The 15,510-nt window shown below is 43.1% G+C and overlaps 1 protein-coding gene across 2 annotated transcripts in view; it reads left to right on the top strand.

Moving 5' to 3' along the window:
* Positions 1-15,510, top strand: part of heatr6 (HEAT repeat containing 6) — a 105,642-nt gene that overhangs the window by 40,629 nt on the left and 49,503 nt on the right. For both annotated transcript variants that reach the window (XM_048252045.1, XM_048252044.1), the window contains exons 6-8: positions 2,067-2,168; positions 2,301-2,432; positions 6,682-6,917. In XM_048252045.1, the coding sequence (XP_048108002.1) occupies positions 2,067-2,168; positions 2,301-2,432; positions 6,682-6,917 (470 nt within the window). The remainder of the gene's footprint in view (positions 1-2,066; positions 2,169-2,300; positions 2,433-6,681; positions 6,918-15,510) is intronic.

The raw sequence follows: 15,510 nt of genomic DNA, 5'->3' as shown, positions 1-15,510 counted from the left end.
CGTGGTATTCCGTTCATGGGGGTCCACACAATAAATTAATTTATGTTACTATACACCAACTGGCCTGTAGGTGGCGGAGACAGTTTTCTGTGAATATCTCGAGAACCGTGTGGGGCCTAGGAGGTCCACTTTTTTTTTTTGTATGTTGGTCTTAAGGGGGCATGTCAACCCATCCCATTACCACTTATTTCATGTATAGCCACCTAGTTAAAAAATTAAAAGCAAAAAATTAGGTGTTTTCATCACAATATCTCTGGCTGACATGGTCAAAACTGCCTAAATTGAAAGTGTAGGATCATTATGACACCCTCGAATGCATGCCAAGTTTTGTGAACTTTCGTTCATGGGGGGGCCTTACAATAAAATAATTTATGTGTACATTTAGTGACACCAACAAGGATTCCCGGGACACTGAAAGACCGGGGTACACGAAACTTGGTGGGCATGTAACCCCACATTGATAGCATGGAACCATCGTTTTTCGTTTTGATCTGTAGCCCCCCGCTGTACTGGACCCCCAAAAGGAGGGTAGGACAGACACAGTTTTCTGTGAATATCTTGAGAACCGTAGGGCCTAGGATGACCAATTTTTTCCGTATGTTTGCCTCCAGGGGTCATGTTAACCCATTCCATGTGCACACATGTGCATAAACAGATATCATACGTATGACACATACTCACACAGTAGACATATGTATGCATGCATGCACATGCACAAACACACATACGCAGGCAAACACACAAGCACACACACACACACACACACACATAAACATAAACGTGTACACGCACACATAAACACAATTCAAGAATTTCTCAGAATTATAAACAGGCAAGATGGGGATGGGGTTGTATAAAATGAATTTTACATGTGAAATATATGAACTAATCATGTTTTGGTACTTGTTGTCTAGCAGATACCAGTGAGAATTGAGTGTGGATAATGCAATTTAGTGAGACAGTTAGAATCATTTAGGCCTTTCAGCGTGATTTATTTTTGTGGAAAAAATGTGCTGGACTGGGCGGCGGTCATATTTTGTACCGCTCTGCGGTACATCTAGTTTATTTTTATTTGATTTTGTTATTATTATTATTATTATTATTATTATTATTATTATTATTATTTGCCTTTTGTATCTTTTATTGTTCTTGTTTTGTTGTTTTGATTATTGTTGTTGTTTTGTAACTCAGGGCATTGCTGTAAAAGAGCTTGATCCTCATAATTTCTCCCTGAATAAAAAAACGGATGATGAGGAAGTTGAGGAAGTTTTCATTAATAAAATTGGTTGGGGCATGGCGGTATTATTAGACTGGATGTCATTGGTACTGGGGTACCGAAATTAGAATTGGCCGTCTGCAAATACAAACAATTTCAATGAAACAACAGATAACGTTACCAAGGATGTGAACAGTTGACACAAGCCTAATGTCAGTTTCCCAGGCATCAATCCTACCTAAGGGCTGAGCTACACCAGGCACGTAACTGGAGCGTTCCGTTCGCGTTGCGTCTGCTGCAACAATTAGCTTCTACTATAATTAATGGAATTAGCTACACCAGACATTCGAAAAACATAGACCATTAATCTAAAATGGATTTTACGCATCGCAAACGGAACGCTTCATTATGCTTGTATTGCCTATTGTCAGTCATGTTATGGCAGCCGTGGCCTACTGGTTAGTGCTTCGGACTTGTAACCGGAGGGTTGCCGGTTCTAACCCCGACCAGTAGGCACGGCTGAAGTGCCCTTGAGCAAGGCACCTAACACCTCACTGCTCCCCGAGCGCCGCTGTTGTTGCAGGCAGCTCAACAACACTGTCTCAACAACACGGCAGCTCACTGCGCCGGGATTAGTGTGTGTTCACCTCACTATGTGCTGAGTGTGGTTTCACTAATTCACGGATTGGGATAAATGCAGAGACCAAATTTCCCTCACGGGATCAAAAGAGTATATATACTTATACTATGTATTAAAATTCTATTGGGATTCCAAAAATCTTATTTTGATTGGAAATGTGTTAACATCATTGTGGTGTATGCGCATTTTTCATATTTCTCTTTCTCTCAGTTGTTGCAGAATTCACTGAAAGGCATGCAGTGTCTCTTAAATGGAGTGAAGTGGAAACCGGGGCATGGGGATGATCTAGGATTTCTTCTGGCTGTGCTAAAGGTGCTCATTATATGAAGAGATATCAGAGCTCGACTTGTATTCATGTAAACTACAGGAGGAAGAAGCAGTAATGTAATTAAAGCTATAAAACATATTGTGATGTGGTAAGTGTATGTCTTCTCTCTGCAATAGAAATTGATGTTCTATGGGCTGCCAGGGATGGTTGTGGAGATGCCAAAAATTCTTTATCCTGCCCCTCTACCTCAGTATGATGTTCCTTTTCCCAAAGTTTCAGAAGAGACCATGCCAACAAAACCGGGAGGGGTATGTATAACTTTGCTTACTTTACTTTGTTTTGTATTGAGGCTTGTGTAGATGTGACACTGTAAACTGCCATGCAATACTATGGATAAAAATCAGAGATTGTTTGAGAGTATTATCTGTATGTGTCTGTCACATATGAATTTAGCATAATGAAGTACGTACTTGTACCTAGTGTTAATATGATGGTAATCTGATGCTGATATATTCACTGCCATCACCTGGACAGACATGAGAAGGCTACATTTTGCCCTGTAAGGTAGGCTAGCTACATATGCTACTTGTAGTTTATTTTAGTAGCCTTTGCCACGCTATCTGTCAGGTAACATCAGTAGCCTAAATAGCAACACTGTCTGTTTAATTGCTTTATGTTCATGTAAAAAAAACTGCTATCATAATGTCAGTTATGGTTATACTGTATGCCTGAAAATATCTCTGATTCTGACTCCTGGACATGTGTGTACGCTAACGTTACAGGCTGCATCTTATTGCGGGCCAAGGGTTTCTACCTTTTTAGGGGTCCAAGCAGAGACAAACAAATATATTTTTACTGGTCCAAGCTCGCTGCTACAATGTTGTACCATGTTGGCTAGCATTAGCTAACTAACATAATCCACACCCGGCACATACACACACACAGTGATGCTAGCTAGCTAGCTGGGTCATTCTGTGTCAAATCATATTGGTTGTTGCAGCACCATCTCAGATTTTGGTCCCAACACCAAGGCCTGTGAAATATTTCTGTTAAAATCCTTCAATTCATGTTAATTTCAGCCCTTGAAATTACATCAGTTTTACAGCCTGAAAATCCAACTTTTTAAAAATGACAGACTTTTGCAACCCAATTCACTTCAGATCTAACATGCAACCACCAATATTGCCCAAAACATCGATGTTTTAGCCCAGAGGTTCTCAAACTTTTCTATAACCATACTACAGTGCCATATCTAGGTGGTTGGATAGATAGTGCCTACTAGGTTTTCCCACAATTCTGCAATCTCAGTTACACTAATGAAACAATGTTAAATATGTTCAAAGCTATTAAATTCTAGCTCAGTTTTGTACACACACACAACCTCAGGTTGTCCCCATCCTGCTTTGAACATGGTTGTGTTGCATTTTGAGCACTGTCAGCTTGGGAAGTTGGAAATGACTAGCCTACCAAAAAGATCAATTTTAATGTACGTTTGGGGTTATTCTTGCATGATATGCAGTTATCACTCTTCAGCATATAGTAAGCTGCTTCTGTATTTCTAAAGATAGATGTTGTTGTAGCAGTGTTTCCCCTAGAAAATTTTCCAGCAGCGGTGCTCTTGATCGTAGGAACCCCCCCCCCAACAAAAAAAAAAAAGAAAATGTTGAAAAAATGACTCCTTAAATGGTGACTTCTGGTGGATTTTTTCATATTGAGTGTTACAAATTATGACATAACCACCAAGACAAGCATTTACAAAGCATGATTATTGCAGTACTTGAACAGGATTATTCATGTTTTTCTTTCACCTTTTTCATTTACATTATTAGTAATTAGCCACTGTACAACTGTACACTGTAGTGTTGTGCATGGTGCATAAGAATATGTGGATGAAATTAATTATGTTTTCCATGTCATTTGGTAAAATAAATGCTCAAAAAGCTTTGGTGAGCTCTACAGGAATAAAACTATCTCCAGATGTAAATGGTTGCGTATCCTATTACTCAAATTCAATTAAACCCACCAATAGGCTAGCTAGACCTTAGTTTCACAGCCTAGGTATTTTAGCAACACAGGGCTTGAACGCATTGCCTGTATCACAAACAACAATGAAGCAATGCGTGGAATTTATCTGGGAATAGGCTACTGAAGGTAGGGGCGAGCTACCTCGCTGGCGTGTTTAATTTGGTTCCTTGGTTAACATAATGTAGGCTACGTTTTTTTGCACAAAATTGCATCTGCTAATAAACTTAAACATAAACACAAACAAGCATGATCTCCTGTGGAATCTCTGACTGCGCCTTCAATGTTAGCCTACTATTATTTGTTGACATCAAACCTGAACGAACGGCAGCTGTTCCTGAGGTTCACTTGCATGTTTTTTTTTTTTTTTAATTAGCCAACTTTTTTTTTGCAGTGGCGCTTGAATTCCAAGAGCGGCGCTGCGCCGCTGATGAATACATTGTAGGGGAAACACTGGTTGTAGCCATGTTGCGTTGCAGACAAATGGATCCATATTCTATTTGTTGGTGTTGTGTTTATGTTGTAAGAATATGAAATTAATAAATATAAGATCAAGAGGCTTTTGCGAAAAAGCCGAAAGATAAACAATAATATGTTATACTGTAGCTTAGTAGGCCTAGGCTAAAGTTTGCGAGATGGAAAGAGAAAAATAGCGTTTAAATGTATATTTAAATTATAGCCTAATCTAATGCACTGTTGTGCATTTTAAATCCGAAATAACAAGGAATGTGAGAAGACTGCTATTAACTTTAGCCTTATGTCTTGGTCTATGTCTTGTCTGCTTAGTTGTTGACAGCACGTTTTTTTTACGATTTAAAATGATACTTTTTACATTTTAACGGGCCAAGTTGAAGAGCCGTTGTCCGTTTTTGTTCGGGCTGATTCATGTCCCCTTGCATTTTGCAACTGTGAGGTCCATGGTTAGTCTGGCTTTCACCAGACCAAGCTCAATCTTTTAAGAAATCGAAAAAGAAATCGCCGGCAGATCAGGCTGGGTTCACCCAGCCTAGTCCATGGTAGGCACCCGATAGAAAATATTATTTAATTTTGTGATTAAGATAGCCACGCTCTGGGGTCCCCCCAGTTTCAGAGCTATTCTAAATAAGAGGGAGTTGACAAAACCGTGACTGTTAACAAACTAGATCCTAATAGAAAGCTGTTAGCTTTCCTAAGCTATATAAGGTATAAGCTAGGCCTATTACACAACATAAATTGTCACTAGGCTATGCTGGCAACCCAAATAAAATCTCCTTTGGGAACCAATGGCTTACAGTATCAAGCGGACTTAAGCTGCCACCGCGTGGCGAAAAGTTACACATTTCATGCAGCTGCGTGAATCACGGAAAGCGCGAATGAAGTGGCTATTTCTAAATGGGACCCACTTTATATATGTAAGGGATAACGGCTGCCGAGGTGTCCTGTTATACGGAATTAATGGACAAGGGCGAAAGGCAAAGAACTCCCCGACGCGTTGCCTCCGCCCAAGCATGCAAAGGAAACAAGCGGTTCCATTTAAAAAGTAGCCGACTTGTTGTTGTTGTTGTTGTACAACTTTCTTTGGCCCTATAACAGCAATAGCATGGACAGTTGGCTTGTTTACAGTTGATTCCATTGTTGCGAAGCCTGCTTCCAGGCTCAACAGTCATCCTACTGGTTGTTATATATACCATTCACAAGCATTGATATGGAATGGTGATTATACCTTTTTTACCAGATACTTCATAGGTGTCCCGTTATTCAGAATGAATAGCCACCCCACCAGCCAATTAGTATTTCTTCTCTCCAGGTGATAAGTATATACCGGTACGTCACATATTACCAACCGTCCAGTATGTCCAACCTTATACGTGTATATGTGTCACTTATTCATTTCTATACAAACCATCCACACCATAAGTGTATCTAAATTGGTACCAAAAATTACATTTTGCCGTCACTCGAAGAGCTGTAATCAGTCTTGTAAGGCTGCGTGTACAAATCCGCTTGGAGCTCCAGTGGAATTTTGAATTGCGACGAGAATTCTTGGGCTAACCGTTGATGTGCCCTGAGAAAGGTTGGGAATAGGCACCCACCAGCTCAGCACTAAACTCCGAGCGTGGTACACAAAATATTTATTTATATTTCAGGCAGTAAAAGCCCCGGTAAGAACCAAACTAGATTTTGTTCAAATCTACACACCTATGCCTACTGAAAAATGTAAGGTTCGTTAATCAACCGTTATTTTAAAGTATTAAAAAACACCGTTGTTTTAGAATTTTCGAACGAAATGGTTGGTAATTAGCACATTTATGATATATAGGCTTTGCTAACAAATGCTTAGGCCAACAAATGCTTAGGCCCCGTTGATGTGGACTCTTAAGCGGTTAGCCTTAGTATGTTCTTAGTATGTGTTGTCATTATATGACTTTATATTACAGACATTTAAGGAACACAACGGAGACATGAGAGATCTTATTTTATTTTTTTTTGTCTTTTCCATCTTCTTTTCCACTCGACTAGTTCATCTTTTATTTTCCTCATATGCTTCCCTGACAGAACAAGAAGAAAAAGCCCCGTGGGAATGTTCAGAAGGCACATATTGAGGGGAAATGGGTCCTGAAAGAAGACAGTGGAGAAGACCAGCAAGAGCTTGAGTTGAGACAAGGTGGAGGAAGAAACCCCAAACAAATGATAGGCAACTGGTCTCAGAAGCCCTCACACTACCAGTTATCCTGGAGAAGCTCAGAGTCAGAGTACTCTGACACTGAAGGAGGCATTAATGCAAAGCTAAGGTATTAAATGGTTTGTTTTCTTGTTTATTTAAAGTTTTTCTGTTTTCATGCTTATTTAAAGTTGTCTTCAAATACAGAATAAAATATAGCTGCAAGCAGCAATGTGGGGGCCAATCAGTGCGCTATAGCAGGAATGGCGTTGCCATGGCATGAGCAAGCACTCACAGAAAGTTTGATTGCAATTGGATAAAGAATGGCTGAGAAATAAGCTTATTTACTTTGTTATAGTGCCCCTAGAGGCGAAAATTACACCAATGTCCTTGTGCATTCTCACAATCAGCTACCTTGTCCCCGGACTTCATACACCAAAGAGTTGCTGAGATGTGAGCTCACTTTTTTTATTACAGCACCCCTTGAGGCCAAATGAGACCACTTTCCTTGCGTGTCCTCACAATCAGCTACTAAGTCCCTGTATCAAGTTTGGACTTGCTGAGATACGAGCTCACTTCCTGTATTGCAGCGCCCCCATAGAGGCCAAAAGATGCCAATTTCCTAGTGCGTCATCATAATCAGGTAACAGGTCCTTATACCAAGTTTGGAGTTTGTACACCAAAGCATTGCTGAGATACAAGCTCACTTCCTGTATTGCAGCGCCCCCTATAGAGGCCACATGATGCCGATTTCGTAGTGCATCCTCACAATAAGATACCAAAAGTCCCTGTACCAAGTTTGGACTTCCTTACATTAAAGCGTAGCCGAGATGTTAGCCCACTTCCTGTTAGGCGGCATCATAGCCATATTTGATTGGCTGTCACGGGCAAACAAAAATAAAATTGAAAAATCTGACAAGTATCTTTTGTGCGGAAGAGCATGAAAGAAGAGCAAAGCACAGCATGTTCCAGTATTTTTGATAGAAAGAGGAGATTGGAGGTGGGGCAGAAATTACGCATGTTTCCAGTCCAGTTTTTTGAGGATGGGGTGGCAGCAGCTAATGTGAATGTTTTGGGGGACCGAGCTACAGCGAAATGAGGAGTTGATGATTTCTGCAATGTGTGTGGAGATAACTGGGAAATGGTCCTTGATGAATTTTGATGGTATTGGATCCAGGACACAGAAGTAAAGGGAGCAAAAGGCAACGGAGTCTGCACAGGTTATATGGGCTCCAATAAATACTTAATTGATTCTAAAAAGGCAACATTTTTTCCGTTGCCTTTTTAGAATAAATAAATAATTTCTTGGAGCCCATATACAGTGTGCAGACCGTCTCCTTCTCTCCTTTGAATACCTTGAATCGCTGTAACAGCTCTGGTCAAAATCTATGTGATTGTCATTTACCGTCCACTGGGACAATTGGGTGTTTTTATTGATGAGCTGGACACCCTGCTTTCCTCCATCCCTGAGAATGACTTACCATTCTTGTCCTCGGTGACATGAACATCCACTTAGATAATCCGAACTCTGTGGACTTCTTGTCTCATACATGTACATACCTTTGAACTACAACAGGTCCACACTCCTCCAACTCCAAGCAGGCAGAGAGCTTGATCTCATTCTCGCTCGAAACTGCGACACATACAACGTAACAGTTACTCCTCTGCACCACTCCGACCACTTTTTCATACAGTTCAATGTGCGCTTCACAAAACAGCCCTCAGTTCTTCCACCCATGGTCTCTTTTTCGATGCAACCTCTCCTGTTCATTTCTCCTCTCTAGTAGCCTTTGCTTTTCAACCTTCTAGCACATTCACCTCTTGCACTGGCCTCAGCTGCTGAGAGGGAATGGCACAAAACTAATACACCTATCGATCTTTCAAGCTACCGGTCGTTACTGCCCTCCTTCTTATCCAGCGTCACTCCTGCAAAGAAGGCTTTTTACAATGATAAGATTCACAGTACCACTGACACCCGAGAACTTTTTTCACCTTCAAAACTCCACCCAATCCTCCACCTCCTCTAGTCCAGTTGCATCCCCCATAGCAGTGTTTTTCAACCACTGTGCCGGGGCACACTAGTGTGCCGTGAGAGATCATCAGGTGTGCCGCAGAAAATTACCCAAATGTCACTCACTGGTCCAGAAAAGCAACTGTTGCATCAAAGAATTTATAACCACATGCCCTCATTGATTGTTTGATTGCACCATTTGTGGTATGCAGACATTGTACAACGGGGGCCCCATATCCAGTATTCACAGAATCATCACATATCCAGTTCATAGCAACAATTAAATTAGATATAGTCACCTACAAATGAAACAGAGGGCGCTTGTTTTATTAAGCAGGTCTTGCATAGAAGCCATAATAAGGCAATATCTGTGTATTATTTGAAATTTTAGGCTATGGTATGTTTATTTTTTCTTCACACAGGATGTTAGTGTGCCGTGGGACATTTTAAGTGTCAAAAGTGTGCCGTGGCACAAAAAAGGTTGAAAAACACTGACCCATAGGGCCAATAGTAAACCCAGAAATGTGGAGTACCCTAAAGTTTTATTGCTATCTATAGGCCTAGTGGATGGAATTCAACTTGGTTGCTAAAAGTTGCACTTTGGGCAATTTGCATAACTATCATAATAAGACCATTAAGGTGAGACAATACAGGTGAATAGGGTAAAGATTTTAAATTATAGCTATCACCATTAAACTTTCTCAGTTGATTACTTATGTTAAGATGAGAAAAAAAATATTGCCTTTTTCTATTTTGATGTTTAAATATGCATATGAGGCCCTATCTCATGCGCTCATTTGCTAACAAACAAAATCAGATCACGTGATAAAGCCAGGCTCAAAATTATTTTCCCAAGAGAACACGGGTATACTTGGGGGTCTGAGTTGGTGAAAACCTTTAATGAACCTGGTCAGGAGGCAGTGTTGTCCTATTACTTCATCGTGCTCATATGAAGAAAAGGGTTGATTTTATTGAAGTGGTTCGACTATAAGGCAGGTGTAAGGCAGATGTTGCAGTGAAAAGCCCAACAAGCTCTTTAATTTAGCATAGGTGTATGCAGCCAGGTAGCCTGCCATACTTTGTAATGGCACAAACTGGCCCTGAGGAGTCCTAGGTATTAGGCTTCAGGGGGTATGTTGAGACTGGAGCTGTAACCACCATAGACAGATTAAGAAATTAAGTACCCCTTGCAAAAGAACTATATACTCCATGCACACACACAGAAACGCAGAAAAACTATATACAAGAACTATACAGCATGCAAAATAACTATATACAGTATGCACACGCACACAAACACACAAGAACCTGCCCTGTCACTGCAAGCGCCTCATGCTTAATCATCCTTAAGCACACTCTGGATATTTGATTTAGTTTTATTTAGTATTTTAGTATTTTTTATCTTCTACTGTCTTTATTGTTCAATTTTTTTTAGATTTATATACTAATATACATTTTTCTGCTGTAAGTGCATGTTTTGTGTGATGTCTGTATGCTACTGTGACCCTTGGGTATCAATAAAGTGTCTATCTATCTATATATCTTATATAAGTACGGTAAGTAAGTATGTTGGGGATGTGTGTTGGAGAAGCTTCCTGATGAAATAATGTGCTGTACAGCTGAGGATGATCACTTCCTTGTTGTTAAAGCAGACCCATGGGGCAGTGGGGAGTTACTTTCAGTTTCAGTTTTGATGCCCCCATGGGTCTGCTTTAAGCTGCCTGTCCATAACTTGGCCTACGTTGTCCCAAATGATCTCATTCTTTTTCCGATGGGCTGCATGTGGTGAGCTTATCCAACAGGGCTATGGATCAATTTACACTGAATTTACACTTTAAGTGAAGCGTTGAACAGTTCAATGGCCCTGGGGACATGACTTCCTCAGTCTGTCAGTTGTGCATGACAGTGAGCAAAGTCTCCAGCTGATCAGGCTCTTCTGCTTAACAATAGTACTGTAGAGTGGATGACATTTATTATCCAAGATTAGATAATCCAAGATTTGTCTGATATTGAAGTGATGCACTCCAGTTCGACTCCCGCGACAGAGCCAACTTTCCTTACCAGCCTATCTTGTCGCCCAGCATCCTTCTTCTTTGTGCTTCCTCTCCAGCATACCACAGCATAGAAGAGGACGCTGGCAACAACAGACTGGTAAAACATCCTGAGGATCTTACTGCAGACATTGAAGGACTGCAGCCTCCTCAGGAAGTACAGCCTGCTCTGCCCTTTCTTGTAGAGTGCATCAGTATTGGCTGGCCAGTCCAATGGAGACTGATAGCAGAGCGGGCTTTGACCTGCGGAATCCACCACCATCTCCTTGGTCTTTGGAGTGTTGAGTTGAAGGTGGTTGAGTTTGCACCATTGTATAAAGTCCTCCACCAGGCTCCTGTACTCCTCCTCTTGTTCGTCTCTGATACACCCCACAATTGCAGTATCATCAGAGAACTTCTGCATGTGGCATGACTCGGTGTTGTAACAGAAGTCAGATGTGTACAGGACTGGCGAGAGCACAGTTCCCTGTGGAGCTCCGGTGCTGCTGATCACAGTGTCAGAGAGACAGTTCCTCAGACTCACGAACTGTGGCCGCTCGGTCAGGTAATCTGTAATCCAGGATACCAGGTGAGCGTCCACACCCAGACAACAACTGCAGTGAGTTGGGAGAGAGAAAGGAAGAACACATAGGCTACTACTGGCCAATCCTCTCCAATTGTTTAGAATTGGACTCTGGGCGTTTGGGAACAGCTGAGGGAGGAGGCTACTTGAAACTGCGAGTTTCGGTCAGTGTGAGCGGGCGGACTTTCAGTTGACAGTAATTAACACCCTTTTGAACAATCTAAGCTGTGCGAACGTCAGAGGGCGGTCTACGCCGATTCATCATTATTGAGACACGAGGACAGCTGCATGCAATTCCTGTCAGCATAACAATAGAGGCTGTTGCTGAAGCGTCAGCATAAGTGTCAGCCCTCGTTTCAGCCGTACTCGTTTAAGACGGACACGGTCAAAACGAGCAAGTTTACCTGTGCAAGTTCACTGAGCACAGGCGCCGACAAAGGCAAAAATGTGCCATTCCACCATATCTGTTATCACCGGCCATCGCAGAAAACGGCATCATGCCAAAAGGGGCAGAAATCGCCTTAACCTCCAGCAACTTAAACGGTCCTCACCTACAGAAACCTCCATGGGCTTGTGGAACTGTCAATCCGCAGTCAACAAAACGGACTTCATAGCTGGCTATGCCAACCACCTTTCGTTGGAACTCCTTGCTCTCACTGAGACTTGGATCAAACCAGAGAACACTGCCACCCCGGCTGCACTCTCCACTAACCTTACACTATCCCACACCCCTCGCCCATCTGGACGAGGAGGTGGGACGGGCCTGCTGATCTCCAACAAATGGAAATTCACTCCGCTACTGCCTTAAAAAAAATATGTCTCATTCGAATTCCATGCCATCACAGTGATCGCCAAAGCAAAACTCTACGTGCTGGTCATCTACCGCCCTCCAGGCCAACTAGGCGACTTTATGGACGAACTTGACACTCTGCTGTCCTCCATCCCTGAGCATGACTGTCTGCTTCTTGTTCTCGGCAATATGAACATCCACTTAGATGACTTTTTGGCCCTGATCCACTCCTTTGACCTCAAACTGGTTTAAAGCCCACCGACTCACAAAGCTGGCAAATAGCTTGACTTGATCTTCACTCGGAACTGCAGCACAGACACCCTCATGGTGACGCCTCCATCTTTCTGACCACTTCTTCATCCAGTTCAACGTCAGCCTGACAGAACAGCCTCCGACTCCTCAGCCGATGGTCACGTTCCGCCGCAACGTCCGGAACCTGTCTCCAACGCACTTTTCCTCTGTGGTTGCCTCCGGTCTACCTCCACTCAACACCTTCTCCTCTCTGGAGGTTAATGAGGCCACAGACTCGCTCTGCTCCACCCTGAGCTCGTGTCTAGACGAGCTGTGCCCTCTTACCACAAGGCCAGCTCGATCCAAACACTCTCATCCATAGCTAAATGATACCCTCCGATCTCAGCGCACCAAACTCAGCCGCGGAGAGGAAATGGCACAAATCCAAACTAACTAATGACCTCAAAAACTATCAGACACTCCTGACCTCCTTCTCAGCCAGCATCCCTGCTGCTAAGACGGCTTTCTACAATGACAAAATCAACAGCGCTACAGACACTCGAAAACTTTTCTCAACCTTCAAATCGCTACTCAACCCTCATCTGCCTCCTCCTCCATCCAGCCTTACTGCAGATACCCTCGCCTCATTTTTTACAAACAAAGTGGCGGCAATCAGCAGTCAATTCTCTACATGCCCACTCAACGCATCTGACTCAGATACCGCACTCCTACAACCTCTAGGTACTGCTGGAACATCTTTTTCAGCATTCACGCCTCTCTCCGAGAGTGAAGTATCTAGACTCCTGACATGCAGCCGTCCTACCACATGCTCGCTGGACCCTATACCTACGTGCCTACTTCAGTCCATCAGCCCGACCATCGCACCAGCTATCACACATGTGATCAATGCCTCACTAACCTCCGGCACATTTCCAACAGCGTTCAAAATGGCCCGGGTAAAACCGTTACTTAAGAAAGCTTCTCTCAACCCTGCTCAAGTCGAGAACTACCGCCCTGTATCACTCCTGCCTTTCCTATCCAAAGGCATTGAACGAGCAGTCTCCAAACAGGTCTCTGACTTCCTTTCACAGAACAACCTTCTGGATCCAAATCAGTCTGGGTCCAAAAGCGGCCACTCTACCGAAACGGCTCTGCTGTCTGTAACAGAAGCCTTAAAAGAAGCCAGGGCGACCGCTCGGTCATCAGTACTCATTCTGCTTGACTTATCGGCTGCCTTTGGCACGGTTAATCACTGCATGCTTCTCTCTATACTCGCTAACATGGGAATCTCCTGTTCTGCTCTCTCCTGGTTTGAATCCTACCTTACAGGATGCTTGTTTAACGTATCATGGCTTGGTCAGCTATCTGCACCTCACCATCTCACCACAGGGGTCCCCCAGGGTTCAGTGCTGGGCCCTCTTCTCTTTGCTATCTACACCACCTCCTTGGGACAGATTATCCGTTCGCATGGCTTCTCATACCACTGCTATGCAGACGACACACAGCTCTATCTGTCCTTTCCACCTGATGACCCCTTGGTTTCAGCACGGATCTCGGATTGCCTCTCAGACATAGCTACATGGATGAAGGTACACCACCTCCAGCTGAACCTCTCAAAGACTGAACTGCTGGTCCTCCCAGCTAAACCTACCATACACCACAACATCAGCATCAAATTTGACTCCCTGTCTGTTTCACCTACCAGGACTGCAAGAAATCTAGGAGTTGTTCTCGACAACCAACTAAACTTCTCAGATCACGTTACCTCAGTCGCCCGGTCATGCCGTTTCGCACTCTACAACATACGGAAAATCAGGACTTACTTGACTCAAGATGCTACCCAACTTCTGGTTCAGGCAATAGTCACCTCACGACTTGACTACTGCAACGCCCTCCTGACAGGTCTCCCAGCCTGCGTCTGAGGGGGTTGTTGGTTGGCTGGAGGCTGATGGCTGTTGATTGAAGCCATTTTCACAATGTGGGGGATGGGTGTGATATCCTGTGATGATGGGGGTGAGTGTTGCACTGAGAGTGAGGGGGGAGGTGTGGGTTGGGCAGGCAAGCAAGCAAGAGCAGTGTCTGAGTCAGCAGGGGGTGGTGGACAGACCACTGCCATTGGAGCTGGAGCAGGGCAGTCAAACCTGTTGTAGAAGTGGTTCAGCTCTGCACTGGTTCGGGTACCCGCGGGTACCCAACAGGTGACCCGCACATTTTGATGAAACGGGTGAAAAATATTCTACTGTGTCGGATGCGGGTCGGGTTGGACACGGGGGTGACACGGGTCGGAATTGGCCTTTCATAAACATCACGTGCATATGTAACAATATTTTCTACAGTAACACATCCTAAATAATATGCCTGCAATTCAAGTTGATAAAAGCATTTGAAATGCACGTTTTGTACGTGCCTTCCCAAAACAGGCGCCTATAATTCCACTTTTAAAAAATCACATGCGCGGGATCTGCCTGCAGTCTTTCAGAACAAAGTGGCTGCACATTGATAAAAAAACGCCTAAAGATGACTCTTTTGACATGTTTTCATGGTGGAGAGGACATGCTCGTTTAATTCCCAATATTGCCTAGATTGTGAGATCTATTGACATCCCTGCAAGCAAGCGAGATTTCTCCTATGCGTGGGAAAAGGTAGGCCACATTTTTCCCATTCAATCTTGCACTCAAATAAACGGGATAGTGTCACACGTCTTATGCCTATTTCCATAAAGTTTCACAGGCTAATGCATAATCCGGTGTATGTTATGACCGAATCATTCTTTTATTTAATGTAGGCTAGCCTACTACTGCTGTTAATATGTTGTGTGTGCAAGGCTGTGTTTGAATTCTAAATTAGGCATTTGCGTGGCGATAGCCTTGTAAACGCATCTGCTTGAAAAGTGGTAAAATGTTATCACTCGGGTGTTGAAAAGTAGCCAGGCTACCACAATAAATCATGTAGGATATGCCTGTCAACTTCAGCTGAAGTTGGATCTGCAATGTTAATGGTTGTGTAATTAGTTCCTTAAACGTGTCTGTTTAACTCGGGTACGGGTCGGGTGTCAGTTTTATTTAATGCGGGTCAGGT

This window comes from Alosa alosa, chromosome 9 (assembly GCF_017589495.1).
Source record: "Alosa alosa isolate M-15738 ecotype Scorff River chromosome 9, AALO_Geno_1.1, whole genome shotgun sequence".
NCBI classification, from domain to species: domain Eukaryota; kingdom Metazoa; phylum Chordata; class Actinopteri; order Clupeiformes; family Clupeidae; genus Alosa; species Alosa alosa.
The sequence above is the reverse complement of the archived record's forward strand: the minus strand, read 5'-3'. Positions and strand labels throughout refer to the sequence as shown.